The following is a 21,912-nucleotide window of genomic DNA, read 5'->3' as shown; positions in this document are numbered from 1 at the left end:
AATTGGATAGACTTCCAGAGGACAGTACAAAATCAATCAGATTTAGAAGGAAACTTAAAATTCAGCATCTTAAGATCTTTTTATTTGATTCAGTTCCATAAACAGTTACTATGAGAGAAATCCTCAAAGGTTTGGGGAGAAGTAAGTCACAGTCTTAGGCCTCAAGGGTTTCATACAATAATGGGAATGAAAACCCAGCTAGATACACACTCCAACTAAACCAAAACTGGATGGAGGCCCAAAAGATACAAAGTGATGGGAATATTTAAAGGGAGGTGGTACTTGAAATGAGCCTTAAAAGAAAGAATTTTCAGAACAGAAATGATATTCTAGGTAAAGAAAGAAGAGTAAAAAAAGGCAGAAGAGGCTCAAGAGCTTGTAAAACATAGGAATATGATGGATTCTGTAAAAGAAGCATGTCACGTTGTTGTACCAAAAGTGTGAAAAAAAATGAATAAATAATTACCAAGAATTTCAGGAGGAAAAAAGAAGCCAATTAAGTGTTGGAAGCTACAGCAAGGTTAAAGAGAGTAAGATGGAAAATAAAGACAAGAACATTTCATAATCAGATCATTGATGGCTTGACCTGACTTCAGTGGTGAGGTCAGAAACTGAAGTATAAGATATTTCAGCATGGAAAAACAGAAGTGTTCGATATAAAAGGCCCATCATGAAAGAGAGTAATTAAGGCAAGGAAAAAAATAGATTTTTAGGATATGGAAGATGTGAAAATATTTGCTGACAAGAGAAAGGAGTCAAAGGAAAGGCAAACATGGAAAGATTCAAAAAGGAGAGGGTATACTTAACTTTTGGAACAAAGTTACACAAGGTATTTGGAAACAAAAGCATACAAATTGGAAAGCTGAGCCTTGGAAAGGAAGACAGACTTTTTTGCCTCTGGGGAAGTTGGGCTCTTCTAAGGAAGAGCAAGAAGTTGAGGGATCCTGAAGGCTTGGGGAAAAAAGTGCTTGGAGATTTAAGGCACACAGACATCTGACAAGGCTAGGAAGAAAATCAGCAAGAGAAATAGGATTCCAACAGCAGTGAGGACTTAGCTGGAATCAGAAACATAAACTGGCAGAGGTACAGTCAGCATATCTGATCACTTTCTCCGAACAACTTCAGAAGCCTGGTATGCTATGGGGAGAAAGCAAACTGTTGAGAGAGGAAACCAAAAAGTGACTCGCCTAAAATAAATTACTCAAGTTGGCACCGCTGACAAAGGACTTGACCAGCTCCGGCTTCTAGTTCTTCTCCCTCTATTGACTATGCTGCTTCCTCTTCGAATAAAATTTTCCTAAGGCTGGTTAAACTTGAAAGCCAACTGACTGTTTTAAAGTTTTAAGCCATGTTATTGAAGAAATGTAATGAGATACTTATTCTCTGAGTATTAAGACAATAAAAATTAGGACTTTTTACATTATACAACGGTCACCAGCTGTGAAAAATCTGAAGGATTTATTGCCAGACAAAGCCCAGAAGGCTACTTACTTGGCAGCTTCGGGAAAACCCATCCTGTACAGCGTGACAACTACAGCTCCTCCAAGGCCTAAATTGTGCTGCAGAGCAACCTTTGCACCAGGAACTTGTCTTTTTCCGGCTTCCCCTCTCAGCTGCCAGCAGAGTTCGGCGCACTGAGCCAGACCTAACAAATCGAACACAGAGCAGTCAGATTCCGCTAATTTAGAAAACTGCCTTGACCAGCTTTCTCAAGACGGGAAGGCTAACATTTAATTGGTGACTTTCAATTAAAGCATTTTATTAAGCTGAGAAAATATCTGCCTAAATATAACTTCTCTTAAAAGCTTTGAGGGTTTTTGCAACTGGTTTTTCTCTCCTAAGTAACTTCTGTATTTAGACAATAGCCAGGCTTACAAAATTCCCTGCACTGTTTAAATTTATCCAACCTGTTATTTTTTTGGGCAATGTTTAAAGAGAAAACACTGAATATAGTTTTCTGGCCCAGGCAAAATAGCATAAATATAATTTAACTAATTTTACCATTTTTAATGTAACAAAATAGTCTAGGTTTGGGAGTTCACTTACCCTAAAAAATTTATCTAGTATGTGCAATTTCACTATTTTCCACAAATAGTTCCCAAGAATGAAATACTTTCCTAATAATAGCATTTTGTCCCCTGGATAACAAAAATAAAAAATTTTTAGAACCAGAAAGAACTTAATGATGTTAGCAATGAGAAACTGTAAGATGAAGTAATTTGTGAATGGTCACAAAACAGGCTAATTCCAGAGTTGACATTAGAATCCAGATCTCCTGAATTACATTCATTTGTCTTCCTATTAGACCAGCGATTCAAGGATAGCCTAGTTCAAACTATCAGGATAAACTGTTTTCACACCCTGGAAGCAGATACACGTATCTGTTTTTCCACCTATACCCCCAATCACAACTTCTGATTGCTGAGTACCTGTGACAGTTTCCTACGTAAACCCCACCTTCAAGAAATTTAATTGCGACTTATCATTGCCAAGCAGTGGCTCTGTATAAACACCGTTTAAATAGGTAACTCTACACCCTACAATAATTTTTTAATTGTAAACATTCTGAACATTAATGAGGAAGGTGAAAGTGAATGATTCTACTAACATATCCAAACTTTGGAGCAATCAAATCGAAAAAATTTTTTACCAGAAATCTGCCACATTAAAAGCTTAAATAATTAATGAACAAGCACAACAAAAAAAGTATTCAAATTTGTCTTATATATGTATGGATGGGGAAATACAGCTAGTTTTTTTATTTGTTCTGTTGGAAATTTCTTTTCTTTGTAGGCAGTTCAGGTTTTAGTAATAATTTTTTATTGCTTTCCAAGACATTTTTGTGCAGGTATAAATTGGGTATCTGTATTTGTACCAAGACATTTAATCTTTTTTTTTAAATTTTGATATCATTAATACAAAATCACATGAGCAACATTGTGGTTACTAGATTCCCTCCATTATCAAGTCCCCCCCAAATACCCCATTACAGTCACTGTCCATCAGCATAGTAAGATGCTATAGAGTCACTACTTGTCTTCTCCATGCTATACTGCCTTCCCCGTGACCCTCCTATGTTATGTGTGCTAATCGTAATGCCCCTTATTCCCCTTCTCCCTCTCTTCCTACCCACAACCCCCAGCCCTCTCCCTTTGGTAACTGTTAGTGCATTCTTGGGTTCTGTGAGTACAGCTAGTTTTCTTCACAAAATAATAAATATACAAAGTTTATAAATATTTGAGGAAACACAACCTCACCTTGATCAAATCAAACAGAAAGATACCATTTTTAACAAATGAAATTGGTAAGCATATTTAAAAATGGTATTAATCAATGCTGGGGAGGTTATGGCAAGACAATCACCTCCATATGGTACCAGTTATCTGCTCATCACATTGTGAAAAAGTAGATAATCTAGAAGTGAAATAACCAGGGAATGGTTATATAAATTATGATCTCTCCATATGACAATGTACTATGTTCCTATTTAAAATATTTATAAAATTTTAATAATTTATAAAATGCCTATCATATAATATTAGCAAAAAATGCAAGAAATCAATTAGATATTTATCTACCCCTCCATCCAACAAACATTTACTTAATGTCTTTTGTATTCTGAACAACAAAATTTTTTTAAGTACTTGATATACAATCTTATGATCGTTTTGAATACAAAACACAGTGGCTGAACAACAAATATTTACTGAATGCCTATTATGTGCCAGATACTGCCCAAGGCTTGGAAGATCCAGAAATAAACAAGAAAGGCCTGGTCTTTGCCCTCATGAAGCTGACAGCCTGAGATACAAAGATGCAGGCATTTACAGTACAGTCTGATAATGCTACCATAGGATATATTTAGCACTGGTGCTACAAGCTCAGTCCAAAGAAGAAACAAGCATAGCTTGGCAGGTCAAAGAATGATTCCAAGATTGATAGAGATCTAAACTGGGATCCTATGAATAAAGAGGAGTTAACCAGGCAAAAAGATGGAAAGAATGCTTCAAGAAAAGAGATGAACACGTGCAAAGAAAGAACATGGCCTGCTTAAAGAAGAGAAAGTTGAGTGACTCCAGAAAGTGCTCAAGAGAGCCAATATGAGAGTGAGAAAATGAGGGGCGGAGATCAAGAGAGAGGGAGGGAAAGAAGGGGAAAGGAAGGGGAATGGGGGAAGACTGAAAGAGACGGGGTGGGTGGGGGGAGAGGGAAAGAGGAGAGAAGAGAGGGAGAGTATGAATTAATACAGAAAGCATTTTCAGATTTTGCAATAATCTCAATTACACCATAACAGTGATATAATAGATGAGACACCTTGCAATAATCCATCTCTACATATGATTTGCTTAACTCCCATGTGGCAGAAAAAAAGGAAGAAGGGGGAGAATAAAGATCCATGCTATCAACTTACTGTCATTTATTTGCTTTTGACAAAAGATGATTATCAGGGAGAAAACATACTTATTATTTAAGCTTTGTGGTTGTTTACTGTCAGAATAAACTGGTATTACTTATATTTCTCCCATCTAGATCTATGAAGGGTGAAAGTCAAAAGCTGGCTTCAGAAATCCACTTGCTAAGAAGGTGCAGCAGATAGTTACAAAAGCAAAACTATTAGAGCAACATTTTTAAAAAATTTTCTTCCCTTAGATAACTTCTGGAACTGAATTGAAAATCAGTATTTTTCCTCTGCTTGAGAAAAAAGTAAACTATCAAAAATGAGTGATATATTTATAAATTGTGGGTGGGCATAGGAATGGGCATCCTGTCACAATAGCATATTCAAGCAATAATAATCTTACTATACCCTCTTATAAAGGGGGGACGAATTTTTTTTAACCTGATTACTTCATTTTATTACTAACGTATTGCAAAATTTTCCTAACAAGATGTTGGTCAATCTTTTTTACTGAAAACAAATCATTCAAACATGTATCAAGCACTCCTTTAGCACTGAAGACATCAATAATTCACAGTGCAATATAAAATGCTAATAAAAGTCAGTACTAAGTGTTAAGGAAAACCACAGAATGTAAAAACTACAGTGGATAGCATCTTGAGATATTACCTGAGGTCTTTTCTTCTTCTTGCTTTCTTGAATCCATAAACTCGTCCTATATCATTAAGGCAGCCAAGTACAAAGAAGTCGTAATTCAGCTTTACTTTCAAATTAGACATCTAAAGGCCTCAGCATAAATGACATAAAATAGCATGGTTTTTTTATTACTAGAGCCTGGCTTCTTGAGAAAGAAAGTTTGAGTTTCAAAGGGCTATTAAATACTTAGGAATAAATCTGACAAAAGATGTAGACCTGTAGTGAAAACTGTAATATTGCTGAGAAAAGTTAAAGAAGACCTAAATAAATGGAAAATACATCTTTTGTTCATGGGTCAAAAGACTCACTATTGTTAGGATGTCAATTCCTCTCCAGATAAGAAGTTCTTTCCTGTGTCAGCTCCAAATCTACCTTCCCATGTATTCTTCCCAGTGATCCTATTTTGTCACACACTAAACAAGTTTATGCCTGTTGCCCCATACTACCTTTCAGATATTAAAAGAGCTCTGTGCCCACCTTATCATTAAGTGCAGTAGTTGAGTAAATTACTCAACCATCTCCTTGACATTTGCAAAGTCTTGTACTGGGCAGTGTCCAGGGTACAGAGACAAATGAAGTATGTATCCTGCCCTCAGAGGCAAATAGTCAAATATGGGAGATGTTTAAAACACCATAAATAATTACACTATGTACTACAAGCATAAATGTCAAAAGAGAAGTACTGAGAAAGTATAGCAAGGGCTCAGAAAATGCAAAGATTAATTCCATCTATGGAAAGGATCAAGAAATCAGGAAAAGTTTTATAAGGTACATATGAAAATGAAGAATTCAGTGCTGAAGCCAACACTTCAGCACTGTAAGTATTTGCTGCTGTTATTATTGAGAAAAGAGCAAAGAGAGAGTTTACAGAGGTGAGAAGGAAATAAATATGTCTGGGAAAAGTAAATACTCCAGTTTAGTTTAAACATGCTGCCCCTTTCTGTTTCTCCTCCCCTAAGACCCAACTAGACATAGATGAAAAGCTGGTATGTGGTAGGTATTTAGTAAATATTCATCCCCACCATTCTCCTTTCCTTTTATCATCTCTTCAGAGCTCTGCTTTGCCTAAGGCACTTATATTCTGCCTTGTATTGTTGTGTTATTACATTATCTGCTCTTTGTATGCTTCCTGAAGGCAATGGTTATCTTGTGTATCTGAGCACTAGTTCCCAAACCTGGCTGTGCATGAGAAAGAGCTAGGGATCAGAACTTCCAAGATAGGGTAGGAATATATATATTTACAAGCTATAGGAGATTCTGAATCCGTCCATCAGTAGACCCCATATTTGAGAATCAGTTACCTACTGCACTTAATGATTAAACACTATCCCTCAAAGACTGATGATAAGAACTTTCACGTAAGCATTTGCTGAACTTTCATGTACTGAAAAATGGAAGATCAGGATCTAAGATTAGGTTGAAGCCAATAGGGGAAAGGCACTAAATGCCAGGCTGAATTGGTTCAAAGGCCAAAGTAAATAACCCATTTCCAGTTTCAAAGTAACAATCCCTTGTCAGGAACTTTATCTCCAAGGCACTCTCATTGCTTTTCAGCACACAGACATTATTAATATGCATTTTCAAAACTCAGAAATATCTAAGAATAAGCTAATATCAAATTTTACTTACTCATTTTAAGCAAGTGTTCAGTAAGTAATGTGCAATATATATTAAAGCACTTTAGAAACAGGAATAAAATGATACTATTACTTGGGCACTAATTTGTTTTTTGTCATATAACCATATTTCAAAGTAAACCAAAAAGAAAAAAAATTAAATGTTTAATGTGATTTTTCTAATTAGAAAACAACAATGAATAAAAGAATATTCAATTCAAATGCTTAAATCTTTTTCTTCTATTATGAGTACTATTATGGCAGCTACAAACTTTTTTTTCCCACCCAGATCTGAACAATTTAAAATCAGAAACAAATATCAAGGAGCTTTAATTTTAAAGCTAATTCTCCAATACTGAGTTCCCACCAAAGTAGCAATATCTTACAATTAACTAATACCATTTGTAGAAGAGAACCTTACATACTCTCTACCCCATCATAACTAAGTATGGTTGAGAACCACTTGACCACTTTCTGATTCTTAGAATCCTATTGCAGTTTGTTATGCAAGTAACCAGGGCAAAAATACTTAAACTACTCAGAGCTGTCATTCTGATGTATTTTCCAGGAGTCTAAATTCTTTCTTGGAATACAGCTAATAGCCATGTGTCAAATTTAATTGAAATATATCCAAATCCTCAATATACAGTAAGTAAACATTTACTCTTCAGTAATTCCTCATCCTTATTGAACTACTAATCAAGTCATTAAGATTTATTAGTTTTCCCCCTAAAATGCTACACCATAATTAAACACTATCCCTCAAAGACTGATGATAAGAAGAAAACATTACCAACAGTATAGACTCAAATATTGGAAAGGGTTTTCAAAGGATTCTTCAGAATGTGTGAGTTTTTAAATGCTTTTAAGTATTTAAAAATTAGGTAAACTACTTCCTGGGGTGTTTTAGGTTAGTTTTTTAGCATCCAAGAGAAAGAATTGGATAACCTGCCAAGACTGGCAAAATTGTTTACATTTGATTTTTTACAATTCCAACATTGACCAGATTGTACAAAAAGAAGCCCTTTCATATTCTGTGGTTGGGAATATGCATTGGTATAATCTTTTTTGAAGAAAATTTGGCACTATTCACCAATTTTTAAATACATACTATCTTTTGACAGAGTAAGTCCACTGTTTGGAATTTATCCTAAGGGTATACTTGCAAAAATATTTAAAGATACAAAGGTGCTTATTGTAGCAGTTTGTAATAATATACTTGACAAAATTGTTAAGCTTATACAAACACATATGTATATTCCTTACAATGAGAATACTCTGCAGGCATTAAAAAGAATAAAGACTATCTGTAGGTGGTAATATAAAAGTATTTTTAAGATGTAAGTAAAAAAAGAAGTCTACAATGTGATAATACACACATACATAAAGATTGTATAAATGCATATACGTATGTATTTGTATAAGCATAACAATTTTTGGAAAACTACAAAAGAAATATTAAAATCAGTTGACTCTAAGAAACAGAAATAAGGGTAAGGAGGAAGACAAAGACTTCTTAAATGTTAAAATTTGCCATCCAGCTATAATATTAAAAAGCAGAGGATTCAAGATGGTGGCATGAGAGGTGAGACAGAGGCTTCCTCCTAAAACTGCATATAATTCAAAAATAAAATTAATAACACTAATCCTGAAAAAGCAACAAGAAAGAGGACTGCGCCAGACTGCACACACCTAGAGAAAAGAGCAGACCTCACAGAACAGGGTAATATACCAAAGCTGTGACTTGGCGGGACCCAAGCCTTTCCCCCACCCCAACTCAGCAGCAGGAGGAAGAGAAACAGAGCAGGGATGGAGTGGAGGCCTGGGACTACTGAATACGTAACTCTGGAGATCTGCTCTGGGAGCAAAAACCTACATTTCATGGTGCTTGCATGATACTCTCATGATTACGGGGTTGGAAAGCTAAGACAGGGAGAATTCCTGGAGAGACTGAGATTCCAGCCGCTTGTGGAAAGCAGGGATCCATATCAGGCTGCTTGGGACAAAAGAAAGGTGGGCAGTCTGAGAGACTTCCTAACAAGGAAGCCCTTAGCAAGAGGGCTGCTAAAGGGGCAAGGATTGCACAGAGCTTACTGCTCAGGAGAGAGGACAGGGAGATAAAATTGTCCAAGAGCACTCTGCCCAGCAGGTTGGGAGCTTTGCCAAAAAGACTCTCATATTTAAGGAGGAAAAAGAAATCTTCCTCCTTAGACAATCTTCAGATGCTCCAGCTTGCTGGCAGGCTACACAGCTCCAAGGACCCCCTCCGTGATAGGCAGCCTACTGTGCCTTTCTCCCAGCCAGCCCCACCTGGCTCGCAAACCAACAAACCCTATCCTGGCATTAGGCCAACCAGAGGGAAGATCTGTCTACAGCAACTACAAACGCAAAGCATAGAGGCTTATATATGTGTGCTCACCCCACTGGTTCTGGCAACGGAGGCAGGGATAGTAACTGGGAAGCAAGAAACAGCTCTTTCTTCCCCCAGGCAACACTACCACTCCCCTGTGACCCCCCCAACATTGCTTCAGGGGCTGAGCAGCTCCAGGGAGTAGAGATTTTGGGCACTAGAGGATGCCATATACAAATATGAAATGCCAAAGGAACCTGGTTCAGAGTAAAATTATTAATACAACTCCTGAGAAAGATTTAAATGACATTGACCTCATGACTCCTCCTGAAAGGGAGTTCAAAATAAAAATCATTAACATGCTAATGGAGGTATGGAAAGATATTCAAGAACTCAGGAATGAATTCCGGTCAGAGATCCAATCATTGAAGAGCACAATGGAGGGTATTAAAAGTAGATTGGATATGGTGGAGGAGACGATAAATGAAATAGAAACTAGAGAAGAAGAATACAAAGAAGCTGAGGCACAGAGAGAAAAAAGGATCTCTAAGAATGAAAGAATATTGAGAGAACTGTGTGACCAATCCAAACGGAACAATATTCGCATTATAGGGGTACCAGAGGAAGAAGAGAGAAAAAAGGGATAGAAGGTGTCTTTAAGGAGGTAACTGCTGAAAACTTCCTCAATATGGGGAAGGAGAAAGTCTCTCAGGCCATGGAGATGCACAGATCTCCCAACACAAAAGACCTAAGGAAGACAACATCAAGACATACAGTAATTAAAATGGCAAAGATCAAGGATAAGGACAGGCTATTAAAAGCAGCCAGAGAGAGAAATAAGAAAGGAATACAAAGGAAAGCCCATCAGACTATCATCAGACTTCTCAACACAAACCTTACAGGCCAGAAGGGAGTGGCATGATGTATTTAATGCAATGAAGAAGAAGGGCCTTGAAACAAGAATACTTTATCCGGCAAGATTAAAATTTAAATTTGAAGGAGGGATTAAACAATTTCCAGATAAGCAAAAGCTGAGAAAATTTACTTTTCACAAACCATCTCTACAGTCTATTTTGGAGGGACTAATATAGATGGAAGAGTTCCTAAGGTTTAAATGCTGTCACCAGCGGTAATAAAACCACAGTAAAGAAAGTAGAACAGCTAATTACTAAGCAAATGCAAAATTAAATTAACTATCCCCAAAGTCAATCAAGGGATAGACAAAGAGTACAGAATATGATATCTACTATATAAAGAATGGAGGAGGAAGAAAAGAAAAGAAAAAAAGAAAGAACCTTTAGATTGTATTTGTAATAGCATATTAAGTGAGTTAAGTTAGACTCTTAGATAGGAAGGAAGTTAACCTCGAACCTTTGGTAACCATGAATCTAAAGCCTGCAACAGCAATAAGTACATACCTATCGATAATCACCCTAAATGTAAATGGACTGAATGCACCAATCAAAAAACATAGAGTCACTGCAAGGCCCATCTATATGCTGCCTACAAGAGACTCCACTTTAAACCCAAAGACATACACAGACTAAAAGTGAAGGTATGAAAAAAGATATTTCATGCAACTAATAGGTAGAAAAAAGCATTTTTTTCTACCTATTAGTTGCAGTATTTGTATCAGATGAAACAGACTTCAAAACAAAGAAAGACACAAGAGACAAAGAAGGACATTACTTAATGATAAAGGGGTCAGTTCAACAAGAGGATATAACTATTATAAATATCTATGCACCCAACAGAGGAGCACCTACATACGTGAAACAAATACTAACAAAATTAAAAGGAGGAATAGAATGCAATGCATTCATTCTAGGAGACTTCAACACTCCACTCACTCTGAAGGACAGATCAACCAGACAGAAAATAAGTAAGGACACAGAGGTACTGAACAACACACTAGAACAGATGGACCTAACAGACATCTACAGAACTCTACACCCAAAAGCAGCAGAACACACATTCTTCTCAAGTGCACACGGAACATTTTCAAGAATAGATCATATACTAGGCCACAAAAGAGCCTTGGGAAATTCAAAAAGATGGAAATTGTACCAACCAGTTTCTCAGACCACAAAGGTATGAAACTAGAAATAAATTATGCAAAGAAAATGAAAAATCCCACAAAAATGGAGGCTTCACAACATGCTCCTAAATAACCAATGGGTGAATGACCAAATAAAAACAGAGATCAAGCAATATATGGACACAAATGACAACAATCATTCAACATTGCAAAATCTGTGGGATGCAGCGAAGGCCTGGCTAAGAGGAAAGTCTATTGCAATACAGGCCTAACTCAAGAAAGAAGAACAATCCCATATGAGCAGTCTAAACTCACAATTAATGAAACTAGAAAAAGAAGAGCAAATGAGGCCCAAAATCAGTAGACAGAGGGACATAATAAAGATTAGAGCTTTAATAAATAAAATCGAGAAGAATAAAACAATAGAAAGAATCAATGAATGCAGGGGCTGGTTATTTGAGAAAATAAACAAAATAAGATAAACCCCTAGCCAGACTTACCAACAAAAAAAGAGAGTCTACTCACATAAACAGAATCAGAAATGAGAAAGGAAAAAAATCACTAAGGGACACCAAAGAAATACAAGGAATTATTAGAGAATACTATGAAAAATTATATGCAAACAAACTGGTTAACCTAGAAGAAATAAACAACTTTCTAGAAAAATACAACCTTCCAAGGCTGACCAACGAAGAAACAGAGAATCTGAACAGACCAATTACCAGCAATGAAATTGAACTGGTAATCAAAAACCTACCTAAGAACAAAACCCCTGGATCAGATGGCTTCACCACTGAATTTTATCAAACATTTAGTGAAGACCTACTACCCATCCTCCTTAAAGTTTTCCAAAGAGTAGACAACGGAATACTTCCAAACTCATTCTATGAGGCCAGCATCACTCTAATACCAAAACCAGTCAAAGACACCACAAAAAAAGAAAATTACAGACCAATATCCTTGATGAACACAGGTGCAAAAATACTGAACAAAATATTAGCCAACCGAATTCAAAAATACATCAAGGGGATCATACACCATGATCACATGGGATTCATCTCAGGGATGCAAGGATGGTACAACATTCGAAAATCCATCAATATCACACACCACATCAACAAAAAGAAGGACAAAAACCACATGATCATCTCCATAGATACTAAAAAAGCATTTGACAAAATTCAACATCCATTCATGATAAAAACTCTCAACAAAATGGGTATAGAGGGCAAGTACCTCAACATAATAAAGGCCATATATGACAAACCCACAGCCAACATCATACTTAACAGTGAGAAGCTGAAAGCTTTTCCTTTAAGATCGAGAACAAGACAAGGATGCCCACTCTCCCCACTTCTATTCAACATAGTACTGGAGGTCCTAGCCATGGCAATCAGACAACACAAAGAAATAAAAGGCACCCAAATTGGCAAGGAAGAAGTTACACTGTCCCTGTCTGCATATTACATGATATTGTACATAAAAAACCCAAAAGAATCCACTCCAAAACTACTAGATCTAATGTTTGAATTCAGCAAAGTTGCAAATAATACAAAATTAATACACAGAAATTTGTGGCATTCCTATACACTAACAATGAACTAGCAGAGAGAGAAATCAGGAGAACAATTCCATTCACAGTTACATCAAAAAGAATAAAATACCTAGGAATAAACCTAACCAAGAAAGTGAAAGACTTATACCCTGAAAACTACAAGGCACTCTTAAGAGAAATTGAAGAAGATATCAATAAATGGAAACTCATCCCATGCTCATGGATATGAAGAATTAGTATTGTCAAAATGGCCATCCTGCCTAAAGCAATTTATAGATTCAATGCAATTCCTATCAAAATACGAACAGCATTCTTCAACGAACTAGAGAAAATTGTTCTAAAATTCATATGGAATCACAAAAGACCTTGAATAGCCAAAGCAATTCTGAGAAGGAAGAATAAAGCTGGGGGCATTATGCTCCCCAACTTCAAGCTCTACTACAAAGCTACAGTAATCAAGACAATTTGGTACTGGCACAATAACAGACCCATAGAACAATGGAACAGACTAGAGAGCCCTGATATAAACCCAACTATATATGATCAATTAATATACGATAAAGGAGCCATGGATATACAATGGGGAAATAACAGCTTCTTCAACAACTGGTGTTGGCAAAACTGGAAAGCTACATGCAAGAGAATGAAACTGGATTATTGTTTAACCCCATACACAAAAGTAAACTTGAAATGGATTAAAGACTTGAATGTAAGTCATGAAACCATAAAACTCTTAGAAGACAACACAGGCAAACATCTCCTGAATACAAGCATGAGCAACTTCTTCCTGAATGCATCTCCTGGAGCAAGGGAAACAAAAGCAAAAATGAACTCATGGGACTACATCAAACTAAAATAATACATTCACAAACATTTTTGAAAATAAATAAATAAAATAAAAAGCATATACAACCCTTCAGAGAACTATTTGACAGTTCCTTACAAAGTTAAACATTCATTGGCCTTCTTACTAAGCGGTTTTAATCTGAGTTATTAATCCAAGAAATATGCAAAAGATATGTCCACAAAGGGACTTGTATAAAAATGTCCCTATTTACAATAGCCATAAACAGGCAAGAACTCAAATGTCTCTGAACAAGAGAATGAATAAACAAACTGGTATATTTAAGAAATGGAATACTACTTAGCAACAGAAAAGAATGAACTGCTGATTGAAGAAATATTTGGATGAATCCTACATTCTACTGAGTGAAAGATGCCAGATATAAAATCATACATATACACAGCATATGATTCCATTTAAATGAAATTCTAGGATCAGCAAACTAATCTGTCAAGACAGAAGTAAAAGTCTTATCTTGGTTGAGCAGGAGGGGGTTGGAGAGTAGGGAAGAGGTAGTTGAGGGAAGTTAGGGGATTTACTGGAAATAGACATAATGGAACTTTCTGGGGTGATGGAAATTTAGCTCATTTTGGCAGGTAGTTACATGGATGTACACAATTCTCAAAATCAATCATCTATTTAAAGCTACAATTCAATGGTTTTTAGTATATTTATAGGTTTGTACAACCATCACCATAATCAATTTTAGAACATACTCATCACCTCAAAAAGAAATCCCATACTCTTTAATCCCATACTCACTCTCCTATCTCCCTCAATCTTAAACCACTACTAATCTTTCTGTTTGTATACATTTGCCTATTCTGAATATTTCATTTAAATGGAATCATATAATATGTGGCCTTTGTGATTACCTTCTTTCACTTAGCAAAATATTTTCAAGGCTCATCATTGTGGCATGTGTCAGTACTTCATTTCTTTTATGGCTGAAGAATATTCTACTTTTTGTAAAAAACCAAGTGTGAATATACTACATTTTGTTTATCCATTCATCAGTTGATAACAGACATCTGGATTGTTTCCACCTATAGGCTATTATGAATAATGCTGCTATAAGCAACTGGGTTTTGTGACAACCATGCATTTTATTGTATGAAAATTCTATCTCAATCTTAGGGAAGTATATGGATATGAAAAATCACATTGTTACTAAAAAGCACAATTTTTTATTGTTTCAATGGATGGCAGAACAAAAATATCTCAGAATGGCAAACAAGTGAATGATAAGATTTTTCTTCATAGGAGAAAAAAGTTGTGTCAATAAAAACAACTACCTGAAATGTCACATTCATCTCATAACAAAAGAGAAGTTTACAGTATGGAAACAGTAGGAAGTAGGAAGACAGAAGGAAACTGTCTGAAAGGAGGATTATATCAATGTCCCAAATGCAAACTGTAGCTCTTTAAACCTTCAATGACAGTATCACAGAAATATTTATTATCATCCTGACTTGCTATGTCTCCTCAGCAACAAAATCATCACTGAAATATGACCTAATTCTTTTGTGGCATAAACAAAATGGTTTAGTCTATTTACCAAAGGCAGAAAAATAGTTTTAAAATATCTAGCATGAGGCACAATATTTAAATAGAGAAACTGATGCCTCAAGGCTGCCATACTAGAAGGAAAATTAGTTTCTTTACAAATTAAAGAATGTCATTCTCCTGAAATGGTTACTAATATTTTTCATACTGTGATACACATATGGACTTTATTCCCACCTTCCTTTTGTAGAAATGGTGGGAGGAGAACACTAGCAATTACTGTTTTCCTATTTTGTTTTGGGGGCTCTACTATATACTTCCTCATTTAATCCACAGAACAATCCTATAAGGTAGATTCTAAACTTTTTTCCCATTTGACAGATTAAAAAACTAGAATCAACAAAGCTATATACTGAAACAAGAGGCTAAAATCAAATCTAAGATTTTGTTCATACGGAACACATACCTGCAACTGAGGCACATCCACTATACATCCTTTTCCCTTCACAGCCACTGTGAAAAGTTTATCTGTGCTATTGTTGCTACTTTCACACTTTCAGAAATTCTTTCCAAATTCCCATGTGTTTCCATGCCACACATTTCAATAAAATTGCTCCAAAACTGCCAATGACTTGATAACATCCAAATCCAAAGGACATTTTTCACTCTTCATCAATCTAACTTTTCTGGCCTGACCACTTATTTTTGAAATACTTTCCTCCCTTGGGTAACTGGTCTTTTCTTCTCATTATTCTTAAGTGTCTCTTCTTCTCCACTTACACCTTTGATTTTTATATCCCCTAGGGTTTTATCCCTGATCTTGGTATTCCACATGGTACTTCCTCTGATGAAGAAGCTCATTTAATAGGCTTAAAGAGTGAAATGGAAGAATGGACTCCTGTTTACAGTATTCGCTGGGCTTACCATTTATTCTATTACCCTAAAGCAGTTGGTCGGATAGAATAATGTAAAGGTCTTTTGAAGACTCTCTAATAGTGCCAGCAACACTTTGCAGGGCTGGGGTTATATCCTCCAAAATGGGGAACATACTCTGAATCAGTGATGCTTTCTCCATAGCCAGAATACAAAAGGGATCCAAAGATAGAAAAGAAAGTGGCTTCTATCACTATCATCCCTAATGATCCATTAACAAAATTTTTCCTTGCCATTCTTGAAACTTTGGGCTCTGCTGGTTTAGAAGTCTTAGACACAACAGTATTTCTTCCACTGAACTGGAAGCAGAGACTGCCACCTGGCCACTTCGGGCTCCTCATGGCATTGAACTAGGTAAGGAAGGGTATTAACTGACTGAGATGAAATGAATAATTCTAACTTTTACTACAATAACCCAAAGAAATTGGGCTGCTACTGGCATAAAGTATTCATAAATGAAGGTTTGTGTCATACCACCAGATAAACCATGAATGAAATGCTTGCTAAGGGCAAAAGTAATATGTAGAAGAAGGCAATTATAAATACCATCTATAACGATCATCAAGTAGCAGAAAAAAGGACTTTATAATAGTTTAACATAGTTAAATAGTTGTTTTGACATTAATATATTTGTACACATTAACCAAATTATTTTTGTTTTCCTCTTTCATTATCTATTATCTAACATAAATGTATATTGATAGAGGTTGACTTTTTTCTAAGGATTTTAGAGCAGTTTTAGGTTCATAGCAAAATTTAGTGGAAAGTACAGAGATTTCCCATAAAGTCCCTGCCCTCCAAATACACATAGCTTCCCCACAACCAACAACCACCCCAGAGTGGTACATTTGTTACAATCAATGAACCTATATTGACACGTAATTATCACCAAAAGTCCACAGTTATCATCAGGGTTTGCTCTCAGTGTTGTATGCATTCGACAAATGTAATGGCATGTAGCTGTCATTATAGTGCCATACAGAACAGTTTCACTGCCCTAAAAACCCTCTGTACTCTACCAGTTCATCCCTCTCTCTTCCCTAACCCCTAATCTTTTCAATGTTTGCATAGTTTGGCCTATACCTATTAGATTGTCATACAGTTGAAGTACAGTATATAATCTTTTCAGATTGGCTTCTTTCACTAAGTAATACGTATTTAAGGTTCTTTCATGCCTTTCACCACTTGATAGCTAATTTTTCTTCAGTGTTGAATAACAGTCCATTGTCTGTGATGCACTACCATTTATTTATCCATTCATCTATTGAAGGATATTTTGGTTGCCTCCAAGTTTTGGTGATTATGAATAAAGATGCTACAAAAATCTACGTGCAGGTTTTTGTGTGGATGTAAGTTTTCATCTCATTTGTGTAAATACCAAGGAGCACAACTGCTAGATCATATAGTAGGAGGAGGTTTCATTTTGTAAGAAATTGCCTGTGTTTGGTGTTATTACCATTTTGGATTTCAGACATTCTAATAGGTATACAGTGGTATCTCACTGTTGTTTTAATTTGCATTTCCCTGATGTCATACAATGTTGAAAATATTTTCATGTACATGTTTGCCATCTGTATGTCTTCTTTGGTGAGAAGTCTAGGTCTTTTGCTCATTCTTAATCAGGTTGTTCATTTTCTTACTGTTTACTTTTAAGAGTTCTTTGTATATTTTAGATAATAGCCCTTAAGCAGATGTGTCCTTTGCAAGTATTTTCTCCTAGGTTGTGACTTGTCTTTTCATTCTCTTGATCATTTATCATTTTTAGTATCCCTGTTTCTCCATTATTTCCTTCCTCTATGTCAAATAGGTATTTTCTGGTGTACCACTTTAATTCTTTGTCATTTCCTTTACTATAAACTTTTAGTTATTTTCTTAGTGGCTGCTCTGTGGATTACAATTAACATCTTAATTTATAGCAGTCAAGTTCAGATTAACACCATCTTAATTTCAACAATACACAAAAACGGGTTCCTATATAGGTCTGCTCCCTCCCTCTCTCCATTGTGTTACTGTCATACAAATTATATCTTCACTCATTATATAACTATCAACTCAGATTAATGCTTTGTGCAATTGCATTTTAAATCAGACAGGAGGGGGAAAACATGATAAATAAAAAATACACTTACTTGTTTTTATATTTACCAATGCAGTTACATTTACCAATGCTCTTTATTTGTCCATGTGTTCTTTATTCTACTGTCTAGTGAACTTTCATGAATGACTCTTTACAAAGTATTCTTTACAGGGGAGGTCTCCTACTGATAAATTCTCTCACTTTTGTTTACCTGGGAATGTCTTAATTCCTCCATTTTTTAAAGGTAGTTCCACTGAATATAGAATTCTTGTTAGACAATTTCCTTCACCAAACTGCCTCAGTGGTTTCTGGAGAGAAATTACTTACTGAGAATCACTTCTCTGTGTTGCTCTGAATATTTGTTTTTTGCTTCCAACAGTTTGACTATGATGTGTCTAGGTATGGAACTCTGAGGTACTCCTACTTAAGGTTTGTTAAACATCTTCGATATGTATATTAATGTTTTTCTCAAGTTTGGGGAGTTAGCCATTATTTCTTCAAACATTCTCTCTGCCCTTTCTTTCTCTCCTTCCTTCTGGGACCATTATTATGTGTATGTTGCCACATTGGCTGGTGTCTCACAAGTCTCTGAGACTCTATTCATTTTTCTTCATTCTTTTTTTTCCCATTCCTCAGACTATATCGAATAAGCTCAATGGACCTGTCTTAAAGTTAATTGATTTTTTTTCCTTCTGCCTGTTCAAATCTGGTGTTGAGTCCCGTATTGAATTTTTCATTTCAGTTTTTATACTTCTCAATTCCAGAATTTATTTAGTTCTTTTCCATAATTTCTATCCAATAATTGATTTTCCCTATTTGGTGAAACATTATTATACTTTCCTTTAGTACTTATATATATTTTTTCTTTTACTTCTTTGAACGTACTTAAATAGCTGGTTTAGTCTTTATCCAGCAAACCCAATGTTTGGATTACCTCAGTTTCTACTGACTGCTTTCCTTTCCTGTGTATGGGCCATATTTTCTTGTTTTGTTGCCTGTCACATAGTTTTATGTTGAAAACTGGACATTTTAAATAACATAATGTGGCAGCTCTAGAAAACCAGATTCTCCTCCTTCCCCAGTTTGTTGTCATTGTTGCTGTTGATTTATTGACTTTTCCTAACTAATTCTGTAAAATCTGTATTTTTTGGTCACAACTGGCCACTGAATTCCCTTTTCAGTTAGCTTAGTGGTCAGCTAATGACCAGATTTCCTTGAACATCTGGAGTTAGAAAGTCTCCCAGTACTTGCTGAGACTGTGCATGTGTCAGGGTACTGGCCGGGATGTCACCTTAGTCTACTTCCTGTTGGCACAGAGCCCTGCGATCAGCCAGAGGTGAGAGCTTAGTAAGTTCTCTGGTCTTTCCTGAGATGCACATGGCCCTGGGCATACACACAACCCTACAGATGTACTTGGTACTCTTGATTCACAGGAATATGTCACATCTTTTCAAAGGGCTATATGGACATCTCATTCCTCAGCTTTTTCTTTTAAGTTTTTGGTTGGTTTTTTGTTTGCCCCAATTGTTACTATGGGGCAATAGTTCCCTAGTACCTTAGGGAACTATGTCATTAAACAGTTGTTGCTGATTGCTCTTGACAAATGACTCTGAGGAAAATACTACTTGTACTGCACAAGTTCTCTGTCAGGCAACACAAAGATAAGCCTTCCAAAGATGGTTTACCAGAGAACTGCCAGATTGGTCAAATAATGACAATTCTCTGAGAATGGGGCTTTGGAAGAGCTCCAACTCCATTTTGACTCCTCCAGTGTTGGCTAGGCTGCTAGTTTTTACCATGATTGCAGGCTGCTGTTTTCAAAGCTATCACGGAGCTGGAGAAAGCAGGGTGGTATCAGAGAAAGTCAAAATGCCACAAAACTTAGGTTCTCATGGAGATTAAGCTGTTTGTTTCTAACAAATGTTCCCCCAGATTACTTGTGAGCCTTTGGTTAATTTCCAAAGTTATGAAAATGATCTTGACAATTTTTGCAAGTGTTCTTGGTACTTTTATAAAGGAGAGAATATTCAGATGCTGTTATTCTGCCACTCCCAATGACATCATTCCCATTCCCCTCATTTTTAGATTATTTTGAAAGATATTAGATTGTTTAAAGCAATACTAATAACAAGAGTATACCATGGGGTTTATAATACATTTAGAAGTATATGTATGACAATAATAGCACAAAAGATAGGAAAGGGTACATGAAAATACGTTGTTGTAAAAATCCTTTACGTTACATGTGAAATGGTATAACATTATCTGAAGGTTGACTATGGTAAATTAAAGATGCATATTGTAAATCCTAGAGTAACCACTAAAAAACAAGAAAAAGAAATAATTCAACAGAATTGGGTATAATAAAAAAATGCCCAATTAATAAAAATACAGGATGAAAAGAGAAAAGAACAAAAGGACAAGACAGGAAACAAACAAGGTGGCACATTATATTGCAGTCAACTGTCTACCTCTCTCTTACTCTTTATATGTACATCTGTTTACTAGACTATAAGCTTGCTAAATTTGAGTGATAAACAGAAACAAACCAAAGTTAATTGCTGTAATGAATACACTATTAATTCTAACTTCTCTATTTTGGAATTTGTGAAAATTTAGTTTTACTATGTTAATTAACTAATGTACAAGACAATATGGAAAAAACTTGTAAAACCCATCTTGAAAAAACAAATCCTAGAATTTTAGTGCTAAGTTATTTTAGAAGCTGCTTTGTACAATTTCTCAATTTTACAATTAAGGAAACTAAGAGTTAATGTGATTAATTGATAATCAATCAAAATAGTCACATGGCCAGTCAGTAGTAGAGCTATGGTAAAACCTGTATTTCAAAATTTCTGGTCCAGTTCTCCCAAGAGAAAAAACACCAACCACTATACAACCACATACAAATAATGTACCCATTTCATATGATTCTTATCTAGCAGGTCTAGCAGAATCTCTATTTGGAAACATCTAGTTAGTTAAGTTGTATATCTATTTGAAAGTAATCAAACTTTAATAATTATATATTGTTGAATTCAGAGTTTCAACTAATTTAAATTTTTATCATTTAATCAAGATTACTGAAGTATAATAAACTTAAAGGAAAATAAAAAATAACAGCTAAACAATCATTTAAAGCACTGGCTATCAGGTATAGAGAATACAATCTTTCATTTAAATCAATAATTAAATCAATCATACTTATGCCAAAAATGATAACAAAAAATTTATGAAATCTGTGTATAACATTACCTGTAGCTCCCAGTGGGTGTCCCTTTGAAATCAGTCCACCACTAGGATTTATGACCCACTTTCCTCCATAAGTATTATCTCCTCTATCAACCAGTTTTCCACCTAGTCCTATAAAAGGAAAAGTTATATTCAAGAATGTTAAAAATAATACTGGAACAAATGATGTTTTTTCTTTAACTTCCACATAGCCAATAGTTTCCTGGAACAAACATTTCTTAACAGCTCAAACTAACATAAAATTGATATAAACACTTCTAAAAGTTAGGTAATAAATATTGACTAATGAAGGTTTATATTTTCAGGACATTTCCTGTATGAAACAAAGATCCTTTTAGTTCCTAAGAGTTCTGTCGATTCTAAAACTGCTACAAACATAATAGACTCAGAGAACCAGAAGGAAAGAACTATAATGGATAAAATAATTTTGTTACCTTTAAAAATTCATAATTTTGACAAAATGTGTTAATTTCCATTCAACTACACTGCTGTGCTATATATTTTTTATCCAACCTGTGCCAAATGTATAATCTTTTATTTTAAATTTAAGTATAGCTGATATATATATATTATATTGTTTTCAAGTATACAACGTAGTAATTCCACAGTTATCTATATATTATTAAATGCTTACCACAACAACATA

At 35.4% G+C, this 21,912-nt stretch overlaps 1 protein-coding gene across 1 annotated transcript in view; it reads right to left on the bottom strand.

The window, feature by feature from the left end:
- The window catches only part of SCP2 (sterol carrier protein 2), a 130,489-nt gene that overhangs the window by 37,469 nt on the left and 71,108 nt on the right, over positions 1–21,912 (bottom strand). The window contains exons 11-12 of the mRNA XM_037021795.2: positions 21,270–21,377; positions 1,492–1,645 (exon numbers count right to left, since the gene is read on the bottom strand). Coding sequence (XP_036877690.1) covers positions 1,492–1,645; positions 21,270–21,377 — 262 coding nt within the window. The remainder of the gene's footprint in view (positions 1–1,491; positions 1,646–21,269; positions 21,378–21,912) is intronic.

The sequence above is a fragment of the Manis javanica genome, chromosome 4 (assembly GCF_040802235.1).
Source record: "Manis javanica isolate MJ-LG chromosome 4, MJ_LKY, whole genome shotgun sequence".
In the NCBI taxonomy this organism is placed as follows: Eukaryota; Metazoa; Chordata; class Mammalia; order Pholidota; family Manidae; genus Manis; species Manis javanica.
The sequence above is the reverse complement of the archived record's forward strand: the minus strand, read 5'-3'. Positions and strand labels throughout refer to the sequence as shown.